Source organism: Mustela putorius, unplaced genomic scaffold, assembly GCF_011764305.1.
Source record: "Mustela putorius furo isolate JIRA1106 unplaced genomic scaffold, ASM1176430v1.1 tig00000174_pilon_pilon_pilon, whole genome shotgun sequence".
NCBI classification, from domain to species: Eukaryota; Metazoa; Chordata; class Mammalia; order Carnivora; family Mustelidae; genus Mustela; species Mustela putorius.
The window spans coordinates 33,188,871-33,215,338 of NW_025421304.1; the positions used below are offsets into that span (position 1 = coordinate 33,188,871).

The 26,468-nt window shown below is 41.3% G+C and overlaps 2 protein-coding genes across 2 annotated transcripts; one reads left to right on the top strand and one right to left on the bottom strand.

The window, feature by feature from the left end:
• The first annotated feature begins 8 nt into the window (after nt 1–8).
• On the top strand, nt 9–7,651 carry LOC101687509 (TERF2 interacting protein). Its single transcript, XM_004753972.3, has 3 exons — nt 9–787; nt 5,708–5,832; nt 6,398–7,651. The coding sequence occupies exons 1-3, from the start codon at nt 112–114 to the stop codon at nt 6,800–6,802; spliced, it is 1,206 nt and encodes a 401-aa protein (XP_004754029.2). The 5' UTR covers nt 9–111; the 3' UTR covers nt 6,803–7,651.
• A 3,922-nt stretch (nt 7,652–11,573) lies between these two features.
• DUXB (double homeobox B) lies at nt 11,574–12,231 on the bottom strand. Its single transcript, XM_045076330.1, has one exon. The coding sequence runs from the start codon at nt 12,181–12,183 to the stop codon at nt 11,599–11,601; it is 585 nt and encodes a 194-aa protein (XP_044932265.1). The 5' UTR covers nt 12,184–12,231; the 3' UTR covers nt 11,574–11,598.
• Nucleotides 12,232–26,468: the final 14,237 nt, after the last annotated feature.

Here is a 26,468-nt window from a genome sequence, read left to right on the forward strand (position 1 = left end):
GCGCAGGGCGGGGCTTCGCGGCCGCCGCGTAGGGAGCGCCTGTTGGTTCTATTTTGCTCTGGCGCGTCAGAGCTCGGTTGGGGGCCGCTCCTGTGGTACCTGGCGTCAGCTATGGCGGAGACGATGGAGTTCGGCAAAGACCCCAACGGGCTCACCCATTCCTCGACTCTGTTCGTGAGGGAAGATGGCAGTTCCATGTCCTTCTACGTGCGTCCCAGCCCGGCCAAGCGCCGGGTCTCGACGCTCATCCTGCACGGCGGCGGCACCCTGTGCCGGGTGCAGGAGCCCGGGGCCGTGCTGCTGGCCCAGCCGGGGGAGGCGGCGGCCGAGGCCTCGGGAGACTTCATCTCCACGCAGTACATCATGGACTGCGTGGATCGCAACGAGAGGCTCGACCTGGACGACTATCGACTCGGCTCGGCGGCCGACCAGGCACCGGAGACGAAGGCCGGGGCCCAGGCCGAGGGGGGCGCCGCGGCCGCCGCGCAGTCCGAGCCGCAGCCGCACGGGGGGCGCATCGCCTTCACGGACGCGGACGACGTGGCCATCTTGACGTACGTGAAGGAAAATGCCCGCTCGGCGAGCTCCGTCACCGGCACCGCTTTGTGGAAGGCGATGGAGAAGAGCTCGCTCACCCAGCATTCGTGGCAGTCCCTGAAGGACCGCTACCTCAAGCACCTGCGGGGCCAGGAGCACAAGTACCTGTTGGGGGACGCCCCAGTGAGCCCCTCGTCCCAGAAGCTCAAGCGGAAAGCTGAGCAGGATCCCGAAGCTGCTGACAGCGGGGGTGAGGCCTCTGCCGCGAACGCGGGACCTGCGCTGCACCTGTGCGGGTGGGGGCGGGGCGCCTTCCCCTTCCTGCTGGGCATCCATGTTGGCGCGGCTGGTGGCGTCGCCCGGCCCTCCCCCCGCCCCTTTAGACATCCGGGTAAAACTGCACCATTTTCTTAATCGCACTTAAAGATATATTTTCCAGATAACTAGGGAACTGACGTGGTTTGATGTTCAAAAGGTACAAAAAGACTATCTAGAGATACCTACCCCCCCCTTCTTACGAACCACCTACCCAGTTGTCTTCCCCGGAGGCAGTGTGTTGTTAACCAGCTTTTAGGGTTTCTTTTCCAGAAACTCGTTAAAAAAATATATTCCTATGAGTTCAGATAGAGTATACGCCTTTTTAAAGGCATGCCGGACCAGTTTATTTCATGTTTTGGCTTCTGTGCGTACTCGCAGCAGGTTTCATCGGTTGGAATGGTCTTGCTGGTCTCTGGCTCAGGTGAAGTGAGTTTTTAATGCAGTCGAATTGGACGTGGGGATGCAGGTTGGTTAGGACTTAGTGCAGAGCTGTGAAGATGCTTCACTTCTGATGTAACTTAAACTGACAGACCCTTTTGTTGAAAGAAGCATGTCACCCCCCCCCCCCCCCGCCTCCCCACCCCCGCCCTTTTCCTTAGGTGGCTGGCTAGTCCCATGGAACACTTCAGGTCTGGGGAGGTAGTTCAGCATGCTTAGTAGAATTTTGTTTTTGGTAAACGTGACATTTCAGATTCATTCATTCAACAGATATTTGAGTGCCAGACACTGTTATCCTGCTGGGATATAACAATAAGTAAAAGTCCCTGCGGTCATGGAACTTAACATGCTAGCTGGGCAGTGGTAAGTGCTATAGAGAAAAATAAAATCAGGGTAATGGCTGGGGAGGAGGTTGTTTTCTACAGGGTGATCAGGGAAGGTCACTACATGCTTGAACAGAGACCAAAAGAGCAAGCCAGGTGGTTATCTGAGGAAGTGTTTCAGGCAGAGGGAATATTACCTGCAGAGGCCTGGAGGTGGGAATGTAGCTGGTGTGTTCTTGGAGCAACAAAGACCAGTGTGGCTAGAATGGAGTAAGCAACAGAGAGTTTTGCAAGAGAGGACAAGGCTATGTGTATGGGTGGGGTAGGTCGTGTAGGGCTTTGCTTTTAAATTGGTAGTGTTGGGCCTACAGGCCGTTTGGAACTTTGGAGAAAATTAAGTTGGCTTCACCATACTCTAATATTTTGTTGATCGGGTATTTAATTGTAAAGATTAAAATCCCAAAATGACTAAGAAGATATGGATAAGGGGGTGCCTGGCTGGCTCAGCCGGTAGAACATGTGAATCTTTTTTTTTTTTAAATTAATTAATTAATTAATTAATTTGACAGAGAGAGAGAGAGAGAGAGAGAGCGCGCGCGCGAGCGCACGCACCGGTAGGCAGAGAGGCAGGCAGAGAGAGAGGGGCAAGCAGGCTCCCCACGGAGCAGAGAGCCCAAGCAGGGCTTGATCCCAGGACCCTGAGATCAGGACCTGAGAAGAATACAGAGGCCTAACCCACTGAATCACCCAGGCACCCTGAGGATGTGACTCTTGATCTCAGGGTTGTAGGTTTGAGCCCTAACTTGGGTGTAGAGATTACTTAAAAAAGAAAAGAAAAAAAAAATAACTTGGAAGAAAAAATGCCTGAATATATTTTAAGTTTATTTTTTAATTCTGGTATTGTTTATTAATCTTTTTTAAAATCTGGAGTACAGTTGGCATACAGTATTAGTTTCAAGTATGCAACCTAGGGATTCTACATTTGCATACATTGCAAACTGTCACAGTAAGTTAGGCTACTATCTGTCATCATGCAGGTTAATACAGTATCATTGATTGTATTCCCTGTACTGTACGTACATTTTACCCCCATGATTTATTTATTTTATACCTGGAAGTTTGTACTTCTTGATCCCCTTCTCCATTTTGCTGCCCTGCATCCCTCCCCCCCCATGTCAGCCCTCTTCCATCTCCATTCTCTGTATCTGTGAGCTTAGGTTTTGTTTAGTTTGGTTGGTTTCAGATTGCACTTATGATTGAAATCACATGGTATTTGTCTTTTTCTGATTTATTTCACTAGTATAATATCCTCTTGGTCTGGCCATATTGTTGTAGGTGGCAAGATTTCCTTATTGGGTTTTTTTTTTTTCCTACACACCAACTGAGTAGTAGTCCTGTGTGTGTGTGTGTGTGTGTATGTGTACCTGCGTATGTGTGCATGCACCACATTTTAATCCATTCGTTTTTATCAGTGGACATTGGGGTTGTTACTGTATCTTGGCTCTTGTAAATAATGGTGCAGTGAATGATGGGTTGTATATATATATCTTTTCACATTAGTGCTTTCATTTTTTTTTTTTAAGATTTTATTATCTGACAGACAGAGATCACAAGGCAGAGAGGCAGGCAGAGAGAGAGGGAGAAGCAGGCTCCCGGCCAAACAGAGAGCCCGATGCAGGGCTCAATCCCTGAGAGGGATCTGAGATCTGAGATCATGATCTGAGCCGAAGGCAGAGGCTTAACTCACTGAGCCACCCAGGCTCCCCAGTGCTTTCATTTTCTTCAGATTGATACGACAGAGTGGTATTGCTGTATTGTATGGCGGTTCTGTTTTTAATTTTTTGAGGAACCTCATTGGTTCTATAGTGGCTGCACCAGCTTACACTCCCCCCAGCAATGCCCGAAGGTTCCTTCTTTCTACATCTTGTTCAATACTTGTTATTTCTTGTCTTTTTGTTAATAGCCGTTCTGACAGGTGTTTTGTGATACTTCATTGTGGTTTTCATTTGCATTTCACTGATGATTAGTGATATTGAGCATCTTTTCATGTGCCTCTTGGCCATTTGTATGTTTTCTTTGGAAAAATGTTTATTCAGATTCTCTATTTTTTAATTGGAATTTTTTTTTGTTATGGAGTTGTTTGCACTCTTTATTCTGGATATTAACCTCTTATTGGATGTATGATTTGCAGTAGGTTGCCTTGGATATGCTTTTTAATATTTGCATGGTGATAGTCCTGAAACCAGAGAGATTAAAAAAAATTTTTGTTCAATTATTTGAAATTAAAAACTTTTCATGATAAAGTCAGAGAGCAAACTGGAAAAAGAGTCCTAATACATGGCAGCATTGTTTCCTTAATGTCCAAAGAGCTGGTAGAAGTTAGTGAACGGAAACTAATAAAAATGAGCAAAAGAAATGGAACTAGGATTTTCCGGAAAAGGAAATGAATGGCCGATAAGCAAATGCAGAATATTGTTATTAAATAAAAATAAACTGGACCCTGATCAGAGGATCGATAGAAACCATGCCTGGACTTATGACCCATAGAAACTTAAATAACAAATGTGTGTGGTGATGTTTTTCAGGAAAGTAAATCAGAACAAGGAAGTGTTGTTTTTTATCAGTGGGTACATGAACAAAATGGGTAATATCTAGAGATATCTTTTTGGTAATATATATGTTACATAAAATTTGCCATTTTATCCATTTTTAAGTGTTCACTTTGGTGGCCTTAAGTACATTCATGTTGTCATGTAACCATCACCACCGTCTGTCTTCAGAACTTTTTCTTTTTCTAAAACTAAAACTCTGTACCCATTAAGCACTGACTCCCCTTTGCTCCTTCCCCCAGCTCCTGACAACCACCCTTCTCCTTTTTTGTCTTTATGAATTTGGTCTACTTCATGTAACTGGAATCATACATTTGTCCTTTTATGATTGGTTTATTTCATTTAGCACAGTGTCCATGTTGTAGTATGTGTCTGAATTTCCTGTCTTTTTAAAGCTGAATATTCTGCTGCATGTATAGGCCATATTTTGTTTATTTGGTCATCCATCAAGGGACACTTAGGTTATTTCCCTATCTTGGCTGTTGTGAGTAATGCTTCTGTGAATATGGGTGTACTAATAGCTGTTTGAGACTCTGGTTTCATTTCTTTTAAGTATACATTCAGAAGTGGAATTGCTGGATCATATGGTAATTTTGTGTGTAGTATTTTGAGGGGCCACCATATTATTTTCCAGTTGTGTATTTTAGTATGTATATAATTGTTGTAACCACACCTAAATCAGGATACAGAGCAGTTACATCACAACTTTCTCTGCTGCTCCTTGGTAGTCAGTTTTTGTTAAGTGGAAAAGAAAGCAGAATTAAATCCTTAGAGAACAAAGAGAAAAAGAGACACCAGAGGATGCTGAGCTTTAGGAGACCCTCCTTTCTGTAGATGGGATGTAGTGGCTTGTGGTGCACCCTCCTAATTGTCTGCAATGGCTGGGAGAGGCATCTTGCCCAAAGTCTTGTCATCTTAGGATGGCTAGCATTTAGGGACTGATCTATGGCGAATTTTGTCATGGCTTCCTCACCTCAACTTGGCCAGCTCCAGACTTCCCCATGGTTTCAGCGGAGGCTTTGTTGGAGCTTTTTCACCACTCAACTTCGCTCCTATCCTGCTTTCTTCTCAACAGGTGTTTTGCCAGAAGTGCACCCTAATAAACACCTACGTGTTAATCTCCATTTCATAATCTACTTCACAGAGAAGAGAACCCGATTTATGGCACGATTTTGTTAATTTACACATTTATAAATAGAAAGCAAAAATGAATTAACACTTTAAGAATATTTTTATTTTATGTGTTAGAGCCTGGGAAAAATATCTTCATTTGGATAGTACAACTTTTCAGAATCAAGTTAGAAATTTTTGAATATGCTTATCTTATGTTCTTCTAAACCTTCAGATCCAAAACTGGTGTCTTCTAATAGAAAAAATGTACAGGCTCACTTCTGGCTAAGAGCTCATAGAGCATGCATTGTATTTTTGGTTTCTGTAAAAAAGAGGCTACTTCTAATTTGGTGATGTTCTTCTCTTTAATAGAACCACAGAATAAGAGAACTCCAGACTTACCTGAGGAGGAATATGTAAAGGAAGAGATCAAGGAGAATGATGAAGCAGTCAAAAAGATGCTTGTAGAAGCCACCCGGGAGTTTGAGGAGATTGTGGTATGTTGAGTAGGTTTAACTTCTTCCCTACTTCATTCTTCTTTAAAATTCGTTATTGAATTAACTCTTTTTGTACACCTGAGGCCCAGCAAGGTAAGGGTGGGGGTGTGGGAGAGGGAGAATAGAAAGTGGGATTGATCTTGGTTTCAGATATGTAGCTTACAATCTGAGAGTGAAGTCAAACTTTTAACAGATCACCTAATGAATACGTGTATGCACAAACATTTTTTAATATTTAGTGTAGCTTCTGGTGTTTTGTGGGAATACTGTAGTTATATATATAAACGTATGTGCTCATAATGTATGCATAAACACTGCATATTTTCCACCTACACACACACACGGTCAGTCCCCCCTTAACCCATTATCTGTAAGTATATGTAAACACGTCCAACATGAATAACATAAGAAGGAGCATGATGGTACTGAAGGGACTGAGGGAAGTTCAGTGTGATTGGCGTGAAAAGGACAAAGCGGGGGGGCGGTGTGGTTGAGAGAGTAGATACTGAAAGAGTAAATTGGGACTTGGTAATTAGGAACTGGTCATATTCATCACTTTCTCTAGGTTGACGAGAGCCCTGATTTTGAAATACACATAACCATGTGTGACGATGATCCACCCACACCTGAGGAAGATTCTGAGACACAGCCTGATGAGGATGAGGAAGAAGAAGAAGAAGAAAAAGTTTCTGCACCAGAGGTGGGAGCTGCTATTAAGATCATCCGGCAGTTAATGGAAAAGTTTAACTTGGATCTGTCAACAGTAACACAAGCCTTCCTAAAAAATAGTGGTGAGCTGGAGGCTACTTCCTCCTTTTTAGAGTCTGGTCAGAGGGCTGATGGGTATCCCATTTGGTCCCGACAGGATGACTTAGATTTGCAAAAAGATGATGAGGATGCCCGAGATGCATTGGTCAAAAAATTTGGTGCTCAGAATGTGGCTCGGAGGATTGAATTCCGAAAGAAATAATTGGCAGGATATGAGAAAAGAGAAAACACCTGGCAAGTGAGGTTAAAAAAAAAAAAGATTTGTGATCATTGAACTTCAGAGATTTGTACATTGGAACTGACACTTGTCTTCTGACCAATGCTGCCATTGCCCTGCATAGGCTTCTCTGTGAGTATTAGATTTTGTAGCCAAGCAGAGTTGTGTAGGAGGCTAAAAGTAAAAGACATTGGATATATTTAGAGCTGTCCGTGGCAGTATCGGCGTGTTTATGAAAGGAAAATCTAAACCAGGGGGAGGTTGGCCTGTGTAGTAGTAATCCTTTCTGAATGGATACCTTACTATATTGTTTCAGGAGCTAGGGACAGAGTCAAAGGAGGGAGATTAGGAGATTGGTCTTTCTGGGCAGCATGAATAAAGAGCTTCCAATCTTTTGGCAGAAGCTCCTCTAGATTGTATAGATTCCAAATCAAGAATCTAGAAATGTGGAAAGTTTTAATTACAAGGCCTTGAATATAGACTTCCCTAAACCCTTGCATCTTCTCGTGAGCTCTGATTTCTCAACTGCTTTGGAAATCCCATATTCCCTTTGTTAACTTACTATTTGGGGACCTGCTCCTTGGCTGTTCTTTTCTTCCAGTCTTTGTCAGTCATACTTGTGACACGTGTTTCTTTATCACCCAGTTTTGTTTAAAACAGACACAGAACCCTAGAGAGTCTTAAAAACAGTCTTACTCAGTTAATAGTAATGTGTTCTTATTTATTGAAAATAGTTTGTGCTAAGGATTGTGTTAGATTTACAAATTAGTGAATTGATTCCTCTTTGTTGTGTTGCTTTTATTGTTGAAAATAAATAGAACTTTGAGTCTCCAAGTGTTTTTATTTGATTGTGTTCACAAAACATTTTTAATGTAAAAACCATGAAGGAACTGACATTTTTTGGATCCTAATTAGGTCAATAAAGAACAGAGTGGTTTCATTTTAGAACTAGTAGGCTATTAAAAAGATGGTAGTTCTTCCGGATGGAGCAGAGAGACGATCTGCATCAAGGACTGTGAGAGAAGGCGGGACACTGGGAACTGCTGAGAGCTGGAGTGGAGAGGAGCGAATCACGAACCAACAGGTGTGTAACAGAAGGAGTCGGTGCCCTACCCATGTTCTCTGGGCACTCACCATTCCAGCATGTTCCATTGAAGCAACCCAGATGCCCCTGGACCTTCCTCATTATTCCCCACCCCCCACTTAAGCTTTTGAAAATTTCTAAGACTTAAATAACTTCTATACCTTCATTAGTGGCAGAAACATTTTTTCTGGTCTCCTCTTTGCGAACTGCAGCAGTGGATTATGCTCCTGGTGTTCAGTCTTCCTTTGTTCCCTGTCCCTTTAAAGCGGATGTATTTGCATTTTAAAGGTTGAAGCTGCTGCTTGAATTCTTGAGATCTCTTGTTTTTGGTCTAATGCTGTTTGCTGGATCATATCCCTCCTCTGCCTATATCCATAAGTTGCATTTAATTGCTTATAACAGAAAACTTAACCTACAGGACTTCAAACAAGGGAAATGGGATTATATCTTGTATATATAATAAGAAGTCCTGAGGCAGTTAACTTACGAGTTAAAATTTTTCTGTTCTATCTCTAGCTTGTCTTGTAGCCTGCTTACTTCATTGTCAGAAGTTGGCTGCTGTAGTTCTAACAGTGGGAGAGGGACTGTTTCCTCCTTGTTTCTCCTTTATTGGTCAGTGACCGTTCTCAGAAGCCCCTAGACTTCTCATTTTCTAGAATTTTGGCACATGCCCCTTCCTAACTTCTTAAATGACTAGATTGACTTAAATTTCCAGGTCTGTCTTTATTGGGCTGCAGATTGTATAACCTTCCCTGGGAATGTGTGAAGGGGAACGTAAGTCCCCAAATAAAAGTCGTCTAAAAACCTTCAATTGTACAGATAAATCCTAGTGACCTTCTCTAGGAACAAGAATATCCACCCAGTAGTGGATTATTATCTGTTATCATCAGCCTGGACTTAACCTTTTGAGTTCTCATTTTTCTGTGCTTTACCTTAGGGTTGTTAATATGTTTCTTTAGCATATTTTCTTTTATTCTCCCCCGTTAAAAAAAATTATTTATTTACTTGAGAGAGAGAGAGCACAGAAGGGGAGGGAAAAGCAGATCCCTGCTGAGCAGGGAGTTCCATGTGAGGCTCAATCCCAGGACCTTGGGATCATGACCTGAGCCAAAGGCAGACACTTAACTGACTGAGCCACCCAGGTGCCCCTTGAGCATATTTTCTTGAAGCAAATGCCATTTATGCTTCTCTGTCAATAATAAACATTACCATAAAACTTATTCTGCTTATCTTTTTGCTTTTATCCTCTCAGATTCTCTAGTTTTCAGTATGGTTGTGCCTGTCAACAACAAAGGGCTTCCTCAGTTCTGCAGCATTCAGTTTTGATAGTTTGTTGCCTTTGGGGTGTTTCTGGGGAATGAATCAGGTTTTACAAGCTTGGCGCCTGGGCACTGTGGGCTGCCTCAGGTCATAAATTTGTGTCCAAAGATATGAAGAGCTCATCTGAGCTCTTCAGAGAAGCTTGCTGCTAACTGTTCTGCCTGTTTTGTGTATTTAACTGGAGGCTTTTCCACAATATAGACTTAAGTAAATCAAATTATTTTCTAATATTTTTAAAGCAGGTAGTGGAAACTTTTTACAAATAAATTTTTACAGAGGTTAAAGTAGTTAAAACATGGAGCTCATTAGACGGGGGTGGCTCTAGTGCCACCCAAGCAAACCAAAACCTAAACCAGAGACCATATACTGAAAGCTAAGAAAACCAAATGCAAGAAGAGGAAATTTGGATACATGGAGAGGCACACTGCAGTGTGTGCCCAGAGGGAAGACCATGTGAGGACACAGGAAGAAGATGGCCGTTTGCATAGCAAAGAAACAGGCCTCAGAAGAAACCAAACCGGCAGATACTTTGAGAACTGTGAGAAAATGAATTTCTGTCATTCAAGCAACGTAATCTGTTCATTCACAAACACCAAATCTGTCAGGTTCTTTTTTTTTGTTTTTTCTGATAGATGCCACAGTAATTTGTTCCTTATGTGTGTATATGTGTGAGTTTTAATTTGTTAGGTGGTAAAGTCCAGCTAATATTAGGAAAAGTAATTTCTGCTGAGTGTAATTTGACCATAAATACTGATGTTGGAATATTCTGATGCTTGAGTGTTAGTGTGTGAACATCTAGAGAAACTCTTGGTGTAACGCACGCATATATCACTGGTAAGGATGTATACCTTATACCTGTTTGTGTTAGTGTAAAATGGCTATCTTTGTAGTACTGGGTGTATGTGCAAGGCCCTTATTCTGACACCTTCATATGGAAAGTAAACAGCAAATATGACAATGCAGATTGATAAAATGAACAAAAAAAATACTTTTCAAAGATATTTTTACTGTACCAAAGTAACCATTAGTACACCTTCATACATTAAAATCTACTTTGAAAAGTTACCATTTCAGAAGAGAAAAAATGAAAATGACAATGGTTATCCTCAGGTTTTAGTTTAATAGAAAATTTATAATTTTCTGGACGTTTGTATGTGTGTATATATATACATATATGTGTGTATGTATATATATAGACCCACACATAACACTGGTGAGTATATGAAAAACCTAAAAATGTAGAAATACTAGTATTAGAGTAAGTAATCACTACTGCATTTTCATTGTAAAATTTTTTATGTTTTAAATAGACAAAGGAAAAAAATACAAGTGAAGATTACTCAGTATCGTGGATTTATTCTAATTCATTTGATCATCCTCTTATTGTAGATACTAAGATAGTTTCTAGTTCCTACTAAAGCCCTCAGAGCTTTGGAGAAAAGCTCACTTTTATGAACTCACATCAGGAAATACACTATCCTTTTCATTTTCTACATGATAAACTAATTTCAAGTTTGCTTTCCCATCTTGCTAGCAGGAAAGGGTGTGCTGATGTGTCCCTGGTAGACCTATTTTTGCTTGGGTTTGGTTACGGTTCATGGATGTTCCCGATTGGTGGATGTGGTGATTACAGAGAGGGGGTCATGTTTGTCAGAAAAATATTTGGTTCAGAAGGATTCCGCAGGCCTGTCTGGTGGCTAATGCCTATGGTGCTTCCAGAGGCTGGATGCAGCTTAGTCAGTGAAGGGAGTACAGAAAATAACCACTGCCTGCAAAGAAGTTAAGACTTCATTTGGGTTTCCAGTAGTTTTCTCCTTCCTCTTGCATTAATCCTGTCCCAAACAGGATGACTTCACTGTTTGCTGTTTTTTAAGTTGCACTGATTGTCCATCAAAAGAAGAGAGGCCTGGACCAGGTTTTGAGAATGACTTCTTCCTTCTGAAACTCAGGCCCTGGTGAGCTTTGTAGCATATGGAACACAGCCTGAAAATCATCTTCACTGAAGCACAGTTGGGGTCCTGGAGGGTTCTCTTTCTGTGGATTGGGACTCAGAAAAGGTAACCTTTTCCTCAACATCTGTGGGTAACAGGAGCTGACATAAGGCTTGACATAAGGCTCTACACATTGCTGGTGCAGTTGGCTGAGGGAGTGGGCTGGTTCTCAGCTGACTGTGTGCTGTAGCCGTGTGTATCTCAGTATGTACCTTTTTTTTTTTTTTTTTTAAGATTTTATTTATTTATTTGACAGAGAGAAATCACAAGTAGATGGAGAGGCAGGCAGAGAGAGAGAGGGAAGCAGGCTCTCTGCTGAGCAGAGAGCCCGATGCGGGACTCGATCCCAGGACTCTGAGATCATGACCTGAGCCGAAGGCAGCGGCTCAACCCACTGAGCCACCCAGGCGCCCCCAGTATGTACCTTCTTGAGGATCCCATTTTGCGATCAGAGCCTGGCAGACCTCATCCCACCTTTGCAGAACGTAAGTTATGTCCACCTGTAGCAGATCCTGCGACTGGTGGTGTTGATGCTCGGGCCGAGACTCAGAATAGTCCTTCAACTGCAATACTCCTGGGCCAGTCTGTTCTATGTGATTCTGGCATTTTTCTTGGTTTGGGAGCCAGAAAAGGGTCTGAGAGGTCCCCTCCTGAAGTTGAGGGTATTGGTAGGTAGGTCTAAGGGTCAGAGTAGAGAGAGAATTCTCTGCCTGCGTAGCCTGTGTAGGTTGCACCATCATGACACCTGGTCCTTGGCTCACACAAGGGACAGGAGCAGGTAGAAATGTTGGGTTCCTGCTGAAGGAATTGGAGAAAGCAAATTGATGAGACCTGCCCAGGGGTGTGGACAAATGAATTTGGTACTGTTGAGCTGTGAGATCTGGTCTTCCATTTGGGCCATCTGCCAAGGAATTCATGGACTTGCTTCTGCTCTGCTTTGGGTATAGGGTTCTTTGGTTCTGAAACCACATCTACATGAAGAAAAGAGAGAAGATACAGGACAAGTGATTGCAGCTCTGTTTTTCATACTGTGTAAATTGCAAAAGGGCTATTAATTTCGGCCCCAATATCAGAAATACAAGTATTCTGTATGTGTGAAATTCGTTACTCTTGTTCATGTGTTCAGTATGTATGTGTATATATGTGTGTGTATGTATGTGTACAAGTGTGTGTGTATACGCATAAAAACATAAATTGAGGTCATAACACTCAGCAATCAACGATAGAGGAATTGAAACTGGCTGAAAAGGCATATGATCTAGATCCTTTCCTCCCTTTAATTTCAACAGTGGATCAGAAACCAATTTTCTTGACAGGTTGACATTTTTCTCTTTGCCAACATGTGCATAAAAGTCCCTATGTTATATATACATGTATAAATCTGATCAAGGATTGTTTCTGTGCTGATAAACTGATGATTGCTACTTTGTTATGAGCATTTAACATACTGAACCACCGTCTCCCTAACTTTAGAAGGTACCCAATGAGAGTGATTTTGTTCTCCCAACTGGAGGACATGTGACTAAGTATATAGAGTTTTGGGGGTGTCACAAATTGGGGGAGGGGAGGTGGGCAGGGTAACTAGTTGGTAGAGGCCAGGAGTGCTGAAAATACCTACTAGGCACAGGACAGCGTCATAATAAAGGAATTATTGGACCAAAATGGCAGTTCCAACTGTAGAAAATTGTTCTCAAAATAGATACTTTCACATTTCCTCACGTATTTGCGGCTGGTGATTCTAAATGGGTATACCACTGACAAGAGTTCTTCATTTTGCAGGAGTGGGACTTGTAGTGCTAAATGTTTACCATCCCATACCTTTACATAGCCTTGATGATTGTGATAATCTAAGATAGGTCAGTTTTTTCAGCAACCCACCGGGGGGGGGGTAATATAACATATTTCATGTCACAGACACAGAACTTACTTGAATTCTTGGTTCCTGAATGCCTGTTTTTTTGGCCAGTTTTTCCCTGGTTGTAATATCAAGCAATCGGTTCCTCTCAGAGGCTTAAAGTAGGACGTGTGTTCGAGATCTTGGGACAGATGTCCAGTCTTGTCTGGCTGCTGTTGGTAAGTATTCTAAAGGAGAACATGGGAGTAGAAGATATCTTTTAGAACAGTTTTCATGTTTAACCTGGAAACTTGAGCCTGGGAAGGTCATGCTGATTACACTTACACTCCTTGAATCCCCAATGGTGACAGAAGAGGATGCTTGGAACAGAAGGACCAAAAGGCCCAGAACCTTGCCTGCTGAGAACCTCTATCAGCTGTGGGACTGTGCTTCTCTTTCTGACACTAGGGTGCCCAGAATAAAAGCTGTAAGTGCCTCTCAAGATACTGATTTTTTTTTTTTGAGAACATGGGCATGACATGCCAAGTTGTTTCCATTTTCACTAGGACCCGCTGAAGAAATGCATTTGAGCCTGTGGTTTTTTTTTTTTTTTTTTTTCACCTTGAGTCCAAGGCTGATGATGGTGTTGTCCTTGGGTTTTGTCTTTTCCTAAGGAGCCTCCCAATTCCAATTGTCTCTGTTTTGATCTGTGGTTTTTAAACCAGACCTAAGTGGGAGAAGAAGATGTGAGAGTCATGTAATTCAATCTGTGTCGGTCCAAGTGTCAATATAATTAAAATTGATTTGATCAACTACCATTGTGATAATATCCATAAGAAAAAAGTGATGTATTATGCTAGGAGTTACATTACTATTAGCTTACAATTCAGGACAGCATTTCTTTTATCACATGGTATCTCAAGAAAAATTATGACTTATGAGACAGTCAGTTCTACTGAAGGAGATCAATATATTTTCTTTTTTTTTAAGATTTTATTTATTTATTTGACAGAGATCACAAGTAGGCAGAGAAGCAGGCAGAGAGAGGGGGGAGGAAGCAGGATCCCTGCTGAGCAGAGAGCCTGATGCGGGGCTTGATCCCAAGACTCTGGGATCATGACCTGATACGACGGCAGAGAGGCTTTAACCCACTGAGCCACCCAGGCGCCCAGATCAATATTTCTTTTACTCCCTTTCCTACTTCTCTCATAACAGGTCTTCAATCTGTGAAAGTCTTTTCTTGGCTTACCATCTGTTTATAAGTAACACCATTTTATAATGTGTAATACATACAGAATTGATTGTGGAAAAGAGTTTCTTTTTTTTTTTTTTTTCTTTTTTTTAAGTATGTATGAGTGTGGGGTACCTGGGTGGCTCAGTGGGTTAAAGCCTCTGTCTTTGGCTTAGGTCATGATCCCGGGGTCCTGGGATTGAGCCTCACATCAGGCTGTCTGCTCAGCTGCCCACCCCCTACCGCCTGCCTCTCTGCCTACTTGCGATCTCTGTTAGATAAATAATAAAATAAAAAAAAAATCTTAAAAAAGTATGTGTGAGCAGGGTGGGGAGAGGCAGAGAGAGAGAGAGAGAACCTTTTTTTTTTTTAAGAGTTAGTTATTTATTTTAGAGTGTGTGAGCCGGGGGAGGGGCACTGGAAGAGGGTGAGAATCAGTCTCCCTGATGAGTGTGGAGGCCTACCCAGGGCTCAGTCTCACAAACCTGAGATCATGACCTGAGCTGAAATCAAGAGTTGGACACTTTACTGACTGAACCACCCAAGTGCCCCAAGAATATCTTTAAATGGAGAGTAAGTTAGCAAAGCTGAGCTGTACTGATACTCCTCAATATTCCCTCTTACATATAATCATCAACAGATAACTTGTACACCTTGCTGTGCAACTTGTCACATATAAAACCCATGGAACTCCTTGTTTCCTCATTTCTGGAGTAGGGTTTGCAATGTACTTTCTAATTACTTGTTTTATTTTGATAATTTGTGATAAATTTAGTGTTAATGACCACCAATATTTAATAACCCACTCCTTTATCCAGGCATTGTGCTGAAAGGTTATCTGTGCTCTAAATTAAAATGTTTCCAGGTAAGTCTTAAGCACATCACCAGATAGTCCCACTTTTATTACTGGGATTTGAGTAAACGGTCTCTTTACACCTAGAACAAATGCATGAAAAGTAAAATATTTCTTCCCAGCATCCTTCAGACAAAGGTCCATACAGCCAATGGCTAATTGGAGGCTCTCTTAATATATAGACACAAAAATCTGAATTGATTATTTTCCATAAAGAGCACATTTTTACTGATCTTCATTGTTTTAAATGCTGTCTCACTAGGTATAATTACATTGTCTACAATTATCGCCTTGCTAACTGAAGAAATCCAACTTAGTTTCATTTTCATATCAGTAGCTCTATTCAATAATACAATATGGGATTTTATTTCATATGCTCTTTTATTTTTTTTTAAAGATTTTCTTTATTTGACAGAGATCACAGGTAGGCAGAGAGGCACGCAGAGAGAGAGGGTGGCGGCCGGAAGCAGGCTCCCCACTGAGCAGAGAGCCTGAATCGATTCGGGGCTTGATCCCAAGACCCTGGGATCATGACCCGAGCTGAAGGCAGAGGCTTTAACCCACTGAACCACCCAGGCGCCCCTATGTCATATACTTCTGTGTATGAATTACACTTCAGGTATAAAACAAAAAACAAAAAACTAGCCTGAAAATTGGGAACATATGTGAGTTCTTGCCCCACGGTTTCCTTATAACTACATATTAATACTCATCCTGCAGTATTTATCAATAAAAAAATTTTTTTTAAAAAAATTTTTAAGTAATCTCTACCCCTAATGTGAGACTTGAACTCACAGCTCTGTGATCAAGCATTGCTTGCCTCTACCAACTGAGCCAGCACTTCAATACTTAATGATACCTTATCATTAATATAGCATTATAATTTCCTAAATTATGTAAATCTTAAAAACTTACCTCCTATTGGGAGAGCCTGAACCAGTCTGTGTATTCTCCTGCCATCAGTGAACATACCCAGCCCAAATTTCCACAATTGGTAAAAGATATAAACGCAGTTCTTGTTTTTAATATACAACAAAAAGCCCCTGAGCAACAAACTGGACATAAAAATGGCCTGAAGGTCCTGAGCCCAGCCTTTCTCTTTACCTTTAATCTGACAGTGAAATAGAAACCTATGCTTAACCTGAATTTTGGAAACCAATTTTGAAATACCAATTTCTTTGGCCCATTGTTTCCTGGTAGCTCTGTCAGGGTAAAGGTTTTGTTTAAACCATTCTTGGAGGATATCCTTTTGACTCTGGTTGTAAACAATCCTGCCTTGCCAGGTTTCTTTTTGTAGTCTGCCTGATGAAGAGAAAATCGGAAGAGGGGTATGGAGGATATGTTCATGGATTAAAAACTCTGTGTAAACCTAAGTCTTCACTTTTTTTTCCAGGTTGAAAGCCTATACATTCAACAATGATTCTCTATTTTTACTTTAGGAGTACAGATAAAGTCATGCTGAATTGGAGACATGTATGTTAAGTATGTACGTATAATAGAAAAAAAATGACAATCTGTGATATGAGTTACTGAAAATACAAAAAATTACTCAGAAAAAATAGGAAGCAATAGGAGCTGGGAAACATAATGGAAATAAACAAGTAAAACCTTAAGAAATTGAGATAAATTACACAGTAGCCAGTACTTTGTGGTAAAATACATTTTAATATAAAACATTAGGTTTTCCATGTGTATTTTCTCCATTTACGGTGTCAACTTCAGAACTTTTGACAACCCACTTGTGGGACTTATGGCTCTTATTTTAAATTTGAAATTCCAGTCTCCAACTTGAAAGCACTTTTCAGTCCCCCGACACAGCTTACGGATGCAAACAGCTCCTGCTCCAACAATATGCTTCTCTAATTATGATTGTGTTTTCAACTTTTATAAACTCTTTAAAATAAAGCATGTGGCATTATCCAAGAGCAAATTGCAGATGAAAACTTACGCTTTTAGTGCTGTTCAAATCCATCTTGGGAAGAACTGCCTGGATCTCAAGAGGTGAGTGGGCAACTGAGTAGGACTTCAAGACACACCTTATCAACACCCAGGGTGACCCACCCATTTCTTAAATGCCCTTCTATTTAATCCCTTCATTAAATGTTTAGCGCTTTTAGAAAGAAACTTGAAGTAATCAGATTAAGAAGTACAGATTCCACCAGGCAATTTTACATCTCTCCTAATGTCTTTCCAAATATGACTTAGAATCCGTGCTCTCTAGTTTACACATACAGACATTTCTTTTTTTTTTTTTTTTTTTTTTTTTTTTTTTTTTAAAGATTTTATTTATTTATTTGTCAGAGAGAGAGCGAGTGAGAGCGAGCACAGGCAGACAGAGTGGAAGGCAGAGGCAGAGGGAGAAGCAGGCTCCCTGCGGAGCAAGGAGCCTGATGTGGGACTCGATCCCAGGACGCCGGGATCATGACCTGAGCCGAAGGCAGCTGCTTAACCAACTGAGCCACCCAGGCGTCCCCATACAGACATTTCTAAGTGTTTTGTTTTCCACAGTGTTTTAGTACTCTATAAATTATTTTGGCTTGATGATGATACGATATTGTACGGATATATATATATGTCACTTTATGTTTTTCCTGAGTTCTTACTGAAGCACTTTTTAAAAATTCTGTTCAGTTAGCCACTGTATAGTAAGTATATCATTAGTTTTTGATAAGTGTTCAATGATTCATTAGTGAAACACTTTTTTAAAAAGGTATTTATTTATTTATTTATTTGAGAAAGCGTGAACGGAGGGGGAGTGGGAGGCAGACAGAGACTCAGGCTCTGGCTCCCTGCTGAGCAAGTAACTGCACACTCGGCTCCATCCCAGGGGCCCGGGATCATGACCTGAGTGGAAGGCAGATGCTTAACTGACTGAGCCACCCAGCTGCCCCAAAACACATCTCTTTCCATCATTGATAGGAAAGTGTACATGCCATCTTCACTTGTCTGTATGCCATAGTTATTAAAAAAAGAAAAGTATCTAGGTTTCAAGGTATTTTGTCGATTGAATTATACAATCAGTTGGGTTTAAGTAAAGGAGATTATCCTTGATAATCCGGGTGGGGCTGATAGAATCATGGAAAAAACTTCTTTTATTTATTTTTTTTTAAGATTTTATTTATTTATTTGACGGAGATCACAAGTAGGCAGAGAGGCAGGCAGAGAGAGAGAGAGAGAGAGAGAGAGAGAGAGGAAGGAAAGCAGGCTTCCCACTGAGCAGAGAGCCTGATGTGGGACCTGATCCCAGGACCCTGAGATCATGACCTGAGCTGAAGGCAGAGGCTTAACCCACTGAGCCACCCAGGCACCCAGAATCATGGAAAAGTCTTAAGAGCAAAGTTGGGCATTCCTGGCTGGAAAGAAAGCTGCAGCTGTGGAAAGTAGCTGCATTCACATGAGAGTTTCAGCCTTCCATAGGGTCTGCCCCAGAAATCTCATTCTTGCCTAGCCAGGTGTTACAATTGTATAAGCCCATAATAACAAAAGTCTATATATGTATATATACATGAGCACACATGTGTATGTATAATTTCACTAGTTTCCTATGAGTTCCGAAAGCTACTGATCCTGTTTTTCTGGTTCACTACCTCTAGTGCTAACAGGTATTAGCACTAGAGGTAGTTCTATAAGAACAGACTTATAGATAAATATTTGTATATATTACATATATATTTAAATATATATATATTTATATATAAATTTAAATATATATAAATATATATAAATATAAATAAGTACTTGGGTCACCTGGCCAGAATCAAAGCCATGTGAGGTTGTTGCTGAGGTCAAAGGAAATACTGTTAATATTAAACTTTTAGGGGCGCCTGGGTGGCTCAATGGTTAAAGCCTGTGCCTTCGGCTTGGGTCATGATCCCAGGGTCCTCGGATCGAGCCCCACATCGGGCTCTCTGCTGGGCAGGGAGCCTGCTTCCTCCTCTCTCTCTCTCTGCCTGCCTCTTGCCTACTTGTGATCTCTGTCTGTCAAATAAATAATAAAAAATAAAAATCTTAATAAAAAAATATTAAACTTTTAATACCAGCTACTACCTTGTGACCATTTGCAGAATTGAGGATATACTAGTTTTGAGAGTTTTGCTATGAATCTGTATATGTGGTAAAATACTTTGTTTTCTTCCCACAGTTATCCCCAATAATTCATTAATAATAGTTAACTTTGTTATTATTTCAAGTAGGCTCCATGCTCAACTTGGGGGTCTGAAATCATGACCCTGAGATCAAGAGTCACATGTTCCACTGGCTGAGCCAGTAGGCATCCCAGTAATAGTTCACTTTAAAGATTTTTCATTTTATTTTTTTATTTTAGAGAGAAATAGCACGAGCAGGTGGAAGGGCAGAGGGAGAAGGAGAATGCCAAGCAGACTCCACACTGAGCACACAGCCCCACATGGGGCTTGAGCCCAGGATCCTGAGATCATGACCTGAGCAGAAATCAAAAGTCAGATGCTTAATGACTGAGCCACCCAAGCACCCCAATAGTTCACTTTAAATCACTGTATTTAAGGTGTATCAAAAGAGAATGATGCACATGACTCAAGGATGTTGTGTCTTCTTGGGAAAGGCTTCTTAGTGTGTTTCTGCTGTAGGCAAGATAGTTGTACTATATTAGGCAGAAATATCACTTTTTAAAATTTGGAAGTCATATATGGTTTCAGGAGAGGTGTATGGCTTATACAGCTCAACAACATGTAGACAGAAATGATTAGTTTTATGTGTCAGTATGGCTAATCTATAGAACTTATTCTCTCATCTAGTTGCTTCTGTGAAGGTATTTTGTAGAAATGAGTAAAGTCCACAATCATTTAACTTTAAGGGATATTATCCTATATAATCTGGCTGGGCCTAAGTAAGTCAACTGAAAAGCCAATAGAGACTTCCCTGTGAAGACATTCTTCCTGTTCATTGATATTCAGCTCATGCTCAAGAGTTCAGCCCGTACAAGGAATTTTTGAATTGCCTAGTGAGTCTCTAAAGTCCCATAGGCTAATTCCTTACAATTAATCATTATATATACTGATTCTGTTTCTCTAGTTGGATGGCTGAACTCTGCCTTATTTGGAAATGATGACATTTAACAGGGAAAAAGTGTATATGTGGATTTGTCACAGAGACAAACCATGGGTGGTGGAAAACTTTGTTGAATCCTAGAAAAATGCCTACTCGTGTTACACCACTATAAATTTTTTTTGGTAAAGCTATGTTAGCTGCGAAAACCTGGAAGGCAGAAAATAGGTGAAACCCACTTGTGCCTTGAATTATGGAAACAGAATTTTCTGTCATTATTTATTAAAAAAAGATTCTATTTATTTGACACAGAGAGAGATAGTAAGAGAGGGAGGAATACAAGCAGGGGATGTGGGAGAAGGAGAAACAGACTCCCCGCTGAGCAGGGAGCCCAAGGTGGGGCTCCATCCCGGGATCCTGGAATCATGACCTGAGCCAAAGGCAGATGCTTAGCCATCTGAACCACCCAGGCGCCCCATTTTCTGTCATTATTTACATGCTCTTGGCCACTGTTGCCTGGGACCATCTAGAAAGAAATGAGCTCAGAAGGGAATGTGTTAATAAAGGCATAATCTATTACTATTGGAAACAAAAAAGAGAAAGGAATTGTTGTTCAACAGGAAGAAGGGTAGGAGATTTTAGGGTAAGGGGTACAGGTAGATTTTATACTCATTTAAATGAAGACATAAAATGTTGGAGACCTACTTTTTAAAAAAAATTTTATACATAGTTAAGAATTGCAAAAATCAAAGCTGGGTTGTGATTTAAAACCTTTGGTCTATGGCAAGGATTGCATTGAAACTTCGACCAGTAAGTAATTTCTCTATTATTTAAGCATTCCTGTAAACTGCCACGGGGAAAAAATGGAGTGTGCTTTTGCCACAGAGAACTGATAAGCTTGAGATATTTTAGTTAAGATGAGAGAGAAATTAGGCGTAATGAGTTAGGGGGTGAGCTAACTGCATCCGGAAGTAAATGGAATCAGGGTAATTGGTTCGTACTTCTGTTTTCCTTTTTCTTTTTTTTTTCTTAATACCGCAGTCTCTAGGGTCCCTACTAATGAAGCCAAGCAAGATAAGGGACAATCAAGGACCTGGTCTGGGCACCTTAGCCAGGAAGCAGAAATTGATCTAAAAAGGGGGGAAGCATTCTCCCTTAAAGGTCTACACCTAAACATTTCCCCAGCTGAATCTTGGTACTGCTCTGTTCCAACGGATGCCATCTCCCCCCTCTTCTCCACAGATGAGAGGATGCTCACTACATGGGTCCAGCCCCTATTTCAGCTGCCTCATAGCCTGGGCTTTTGCTCTTTGAGATCTTGATGAAGGAACTGTAGTGAGATCTTCTCGTTGCTTTTGGTGTGAATGGAGGTTTCATATTGTGTCTGGTGGAGAAGGGTAAGATTATTTGGTGTACTTTAGAGATGGAAGTTAATAACGTTGACCAAACATATGAACCGTGGTGTATTTAATAGGGTCCACTTATTTCATGCCCAGCCTCATGTCACTAGCCCCGTTAGGCCTTGTCTTGTAGGGGGACTGGACTTCACAAATTGTTGATTTCAGGCTTTGCCCTGTGATTTCTTTCAGTCAGTGAATAGGAATGTACCATCTTTGAGCAGAATCCTCCATTTTTGGGGGCCATTGCTCTTCTCTCACTGCCATGACCCTTCTCTGTCCTACATAATGATGACCCCATTAAGCTGAATCCCAGAAGGATGAAAAATAGACTTTTGTTGAGGTAAGTCACTCGTGTTTGGAGGTCACTTATTGCCATGACAGAATTGAGGCCAAGGTGGGTGTACAAATTTGGTTTTTGTATTTTAATCTCTGAGATCAGAGTTAAGGCTTTAAACCATTATCTGAATATTCCAAGAAACCAGTTTTTATAATTTTTATAGCCCCTTCTCTTTTAACTGCAGTAAATTTCCATGAAATTTAGAAGGGCATGAAATTCATTCTCTAAACAGAAAGTTGCAAGAGACTTATCCTACCTCAGGTGTGAAACCTAAGGGGGCACTAGCAGGACAGGATCCATTTGGTTGAAGATCACGGGAAGTTATTTGCTCAGCTGGTCATGTGACCTGCAGAAAATGAGGGAGTCTCCCTGGACCTGACACTCAGAATGTTGTGTACATGTGCAAGAAAGGAGGGAATCCATATGTGTTCTTCATCCTGGAGAAGATGTTTACTTGTTCTTTAAGAAGAAAGGACACAAAGAATTAAAGACCTCCCTGGATTTCGTTATCCGGTTACCCTCATTGGTTTATTAAAATGTAGAGACAAATTCACAGTCTCAGGGCCAATAGAAGGGGGAATTTGGTTCAGAAAGTAACTGAGATGACATAGTTTTTGGGCCTCATCAGAGGGGGTGAGGAGCTCTCTCCCTGGTGGCAGATGGGACAGAGTGATGTCAGGACGTAGACAGTGGGTAGGGCATGTGAAAAATGAAGGCTATCTTTCCCAGGACTGTGGTGGTGCAATGCCCTTTTCTAGAACCACAGCCTCTTCCAGTAGAGGCAATGGCCCTATGGTTTACATGTCAATCAAGGCCCCTCAGAATCTGACCCATTTGCAGTCTCCTCACCCTTGTTCACTAAGACGCCCTTTCTGTCCTACAGGAGGGTCCCAGCTGTCCCACCCACACAGTGCATCTTTCCTACAACCATTCCTTTGCTCAAGCTGCCCCACCAGGTGAGGTAATGACACACTTCCTGATACCCCAGATATCGATTTCTTCTATGCACACGGTTCTTAGGTAATTGATATTCACAGATTTGACCACAGATTGTTGTAGGACCCTAATTATTTCATTTAACTTCCCTAATGCTCATTTTACTCCATGGGCTCTAATTTCACTGCAGCAGTAGCCTGGAAGGTGTCAACCCCGAGTGGGGCTCCAACTGGAAGGAAGATGCACTTGTGTGGGACACTGTGGTCAAAGGGACCTTAAGTGATAGGGGGAATGGAATCCAACCCTGTTCCCCCAATAGAGTGACAAGGATCCCACATGGCGCAGCCCCTGTAGGAGAGGGGCAGGGAGGAAGGCACCTTTCCAGGCAGCATTTTCCTGATGGCCCTGCCCCAGGCTGCAGGGGTTGAAGGAACTGTTCTGACCCTTGTGAGGGCCCGCCATCAGTGTTCCCGGTCCTGCTGCTGAGTTCCTTGCCCATCTTCCTAATCCCCCATGGTTTGGCATTTGTTACTCTTGAAGAAAGTCCTTATAGGATTTCCACTGAGGTCGGGTGATTTTGGGGTGAGGTCATGGAAACAGACATTTTTCTCTGGATTTTGTGCTACCACATGCAGGGATGATTCTATGATTGATAGTTTAATAAATCTTATCTTTAGGAACCAAAGCTTGAACAAGGCCAGTGCCATAATTATGAAGGAGAAGCCGTCACCTGTGTTGGTCAGGAGAAAGGACGGTTGGTATTTTGTGGTTTAGACAATGTTCTAGTTTTTCAGAAGAACACCAAGACATAACTGAGGGTACCAGGCCTGGTCCTGGCCATTGGGTGCGGCTTTGCTCTTTCTCATATGTTTCATCAGGAAGTAGGGGCAGGAGGTGAGCTCGAGAATTGCAGTCCATCTGCTGGAGCCATTGTGCTGTCTGCTCTCAAATATGGGTCTGGAGTAAAGATGGAAAAGAAAAGTGTTGTCAGAAAATAATGGAGCCATGAGGAGTTCAACTGGGGGAGGAGGGAAACCTGGGCTGGTGACATCCAAGACCTGCTGCAAAGGGAAGAACCAGTATGCAGGCAGCCACGGTGCCCTGGGGCATTCCCCTGAGAACCACCTCTTTCCATTCTCTCCTGATTGTCTGACCCTTCTCTACCTTCCCCTCTCTCCCATCTGTTGCTTCCCCCTCCCTCTCTCACATCGGCCATCTCAGTCCTGGGAAATGCTGAAATGGAAGCTTAGGGCTGGTAAGTGCTGAGCTTCCTCACTGCTAGATGCCGCCTGGGGAGGGTGAAGGGGTAGAGGAGGCTGAGCAGTGACCCCACTGGAACACCGTAGTGTCTGTACTGTAGCACATCTAGGAATATTCCAAAGAGATAGCAAAACTGATGCAAAACAGAAATTTCTACTATGGAAAGCATTTTGAGTAAAATATTCACAGCACTGAAAAAGTACTTCAATTCAGGGGGAAAAAAATGGCTCTTACCCTAAATAAATGTTAAAGCCATTCGTGACTTCAGAGAATAAAATGGCAGTGGTACACTGGATCCAGTAGAAAACTGTGTGTGCCTATGCATGCATACGTATTTCTTGGATTAACGTTGGGTGCCAAGTTGACTACTGAGTCATTCTTGCCTGCGCACAGCGAATTGAGTCTCTTAGAGACAAATTTCCTAGTGAGTTTACGTTGTATCTTTGTAAAACAAGTCTTATCCAGTTTTGGGGGGTGGCATCTGAGGACTTTTTTCTCCTCCAGGAGGGCACACCTGTTTCCCAGATTTTATGCTCAAGCTCTTAAGAAGAACGGCGAGGAAAGATGTTGGTAATCACTGAATGTTAGCCTCGGAGGCCTCCTTTATCTGATGAATGGACAAATAAAATGTGGTGTATTTTACAATGCAATATTATTCAGACATGTAAGTTAATGAAATACATGCTATTAATACGAGTGAACCTTGCAAACATTAAGCCGAATCAAGGAAGCCAGACATAGAAGGCCACCTTTTGGTTGATTCCATTCCTACTGAAATGTCTGGGGTAGACAGATACATAGAGGCAGAAAGTAGGTGTGTAGTTTCCACTACCTGCCAAGGGAGGAGGGAGAATGGGACTGAGCGCTGGTTGATAGAGGATTTCTCTTTAAAGATGATAACAATTTTCTAAAATTAGCCAATGTTCATGGTTGTACAACCTTCCCAATATGCTGAAAACCATTGGATTGTACACTGTAAAAGGGTATATTTTATGGTGAATAAATTACATCTCGATAAAATTACATCTCCATTCTCTGTTATCAAATGGAGAATAACTCCTAGAAAGACAGCATAATGGAAAGGGTCGTGAAATGTTTACCCTCCAAGTAAGTGAATGTGTGGAAGAAACTTTCCCAAAACAGTTCATATTGAAAAACTGCTTCCAATGAATGTGTAAATTAAGGAGTCACACACTATCATCAAATTTAAGGCCATTGCTATTAACGGTTGTCAATGTACTGTATTCACAGGGCACACATTTTAGATTAAAATCATCTCACTTGCTGTAACTTGAGTACTTATATAACATATCTTTGGCCAGAAAAAAAATTTTTTTATGCGTTATATTGTGTGGATAACTCCAAAGAAGATACTGACAAATACTGGAAATTTCTTTTTTCTTTTTATTTATTTATTTTTAAAGATTATTTATTTATTTGACACAGAGAGATCACAAGTAGGGAGAGAGGCAGGCAGAGAGAGAGGAGGAAGCAGGCTTCCCGCTGAGCAGAGAGCCCAATGTGGGGCTTGATCCCAGGACCCTGAGACCATGACCTGAGCCAAAGGCAGAGGCTTAACCCTCTGAGCCACCCAGACGCCCGTCTTTTTATCTATTTATTTGAGAGACTGAGATCACAAGCAGGCGGAGAGGCAGACAGAGAGAGGAGGGGAAGCAGGTTCCCTGCTGAGCAGAGAGCCCAATGTGGGGCTCTATCCCAGGACCCGAAGATCATGACCTGAGCTGAAAGCAGAGGCTTTAAACCACTTAGCCACCCAGATGCCCCAAATATTGGAAATTTTGAAAGCATGGAATGCATAATACAATCTGATTAATGTTGAAAATGAGAGAGCACTAAAATGTAACTCAAAAGCATCCATTCATTTCCAGTGGTTCACTTTCTTTTTTCAAAAAGAAAATAACATCAATCTAAGGAATGTCACTGTGTTTATTGGCCAAGAGATAGTGCATGTGATTATGAATAAGTATTAATGTTAAACTTAGGAAGTATTGCCTTAAAAATTATGAAAATATATTTTACTAATCACTAACATTGGTTACAATTCTATTCAAATTAAGTTTCTATTAATCAATATTTTAATAGTGCTACATCATTATATTGATAAACTATAATTATTCATCATTATTTCATAACCCAGTCTCAACAATATGAGCCCAGATGATATAAATATATGAATAAATTTAGAATTTATGATATGTTTCCTATTAGAACACTCAGTTATAATTGTTTAATATTTTTGTTAATTATTATATCATTTGAATTATAGTTATTATTATATCATTTAAAGTTACCCTTTTATTTTGGATACTTTCACATTGTTCTGGTTTCCTAAGATATTCATGCCACTTTTCTCTTGACTTCC

What these genes read in the sequence shown, in the direction of transcription:
- LOC101687509 (XM_004753972.3), top strand. Translation starts at nt 112, where the DNA reads ATGGCGGAGACGATGGAGTTCGGCAAAGACCCCAACGGGCTCACCCAT. An exon ending in CGAAGCTGCTGACAGCGGGG is followed by an intron (nt 788 to 5,707) that starts GTGAGGCCTCTG and finishes TCTCTTTAATAG; the next exon opens with AACCACAGAATAAGAGAACT. An exon ending in GGGAGTTTGAGGAGATTGTG is followed by an intron (nt 5,833 to 6,397) that starts GTATGTTGAGTA and finishes CACTTTCTCTAG; the next exon opens with GTTGACGAGAGCCCTGATTT.
- DUXB (XM_045076330.1), bottom strand. Translation starts at nt 12,183, where the DNA reads ATGTGGTTTCAGAACCAAAGAACCCTATACCCAAAGCAGAGCAGAAGC.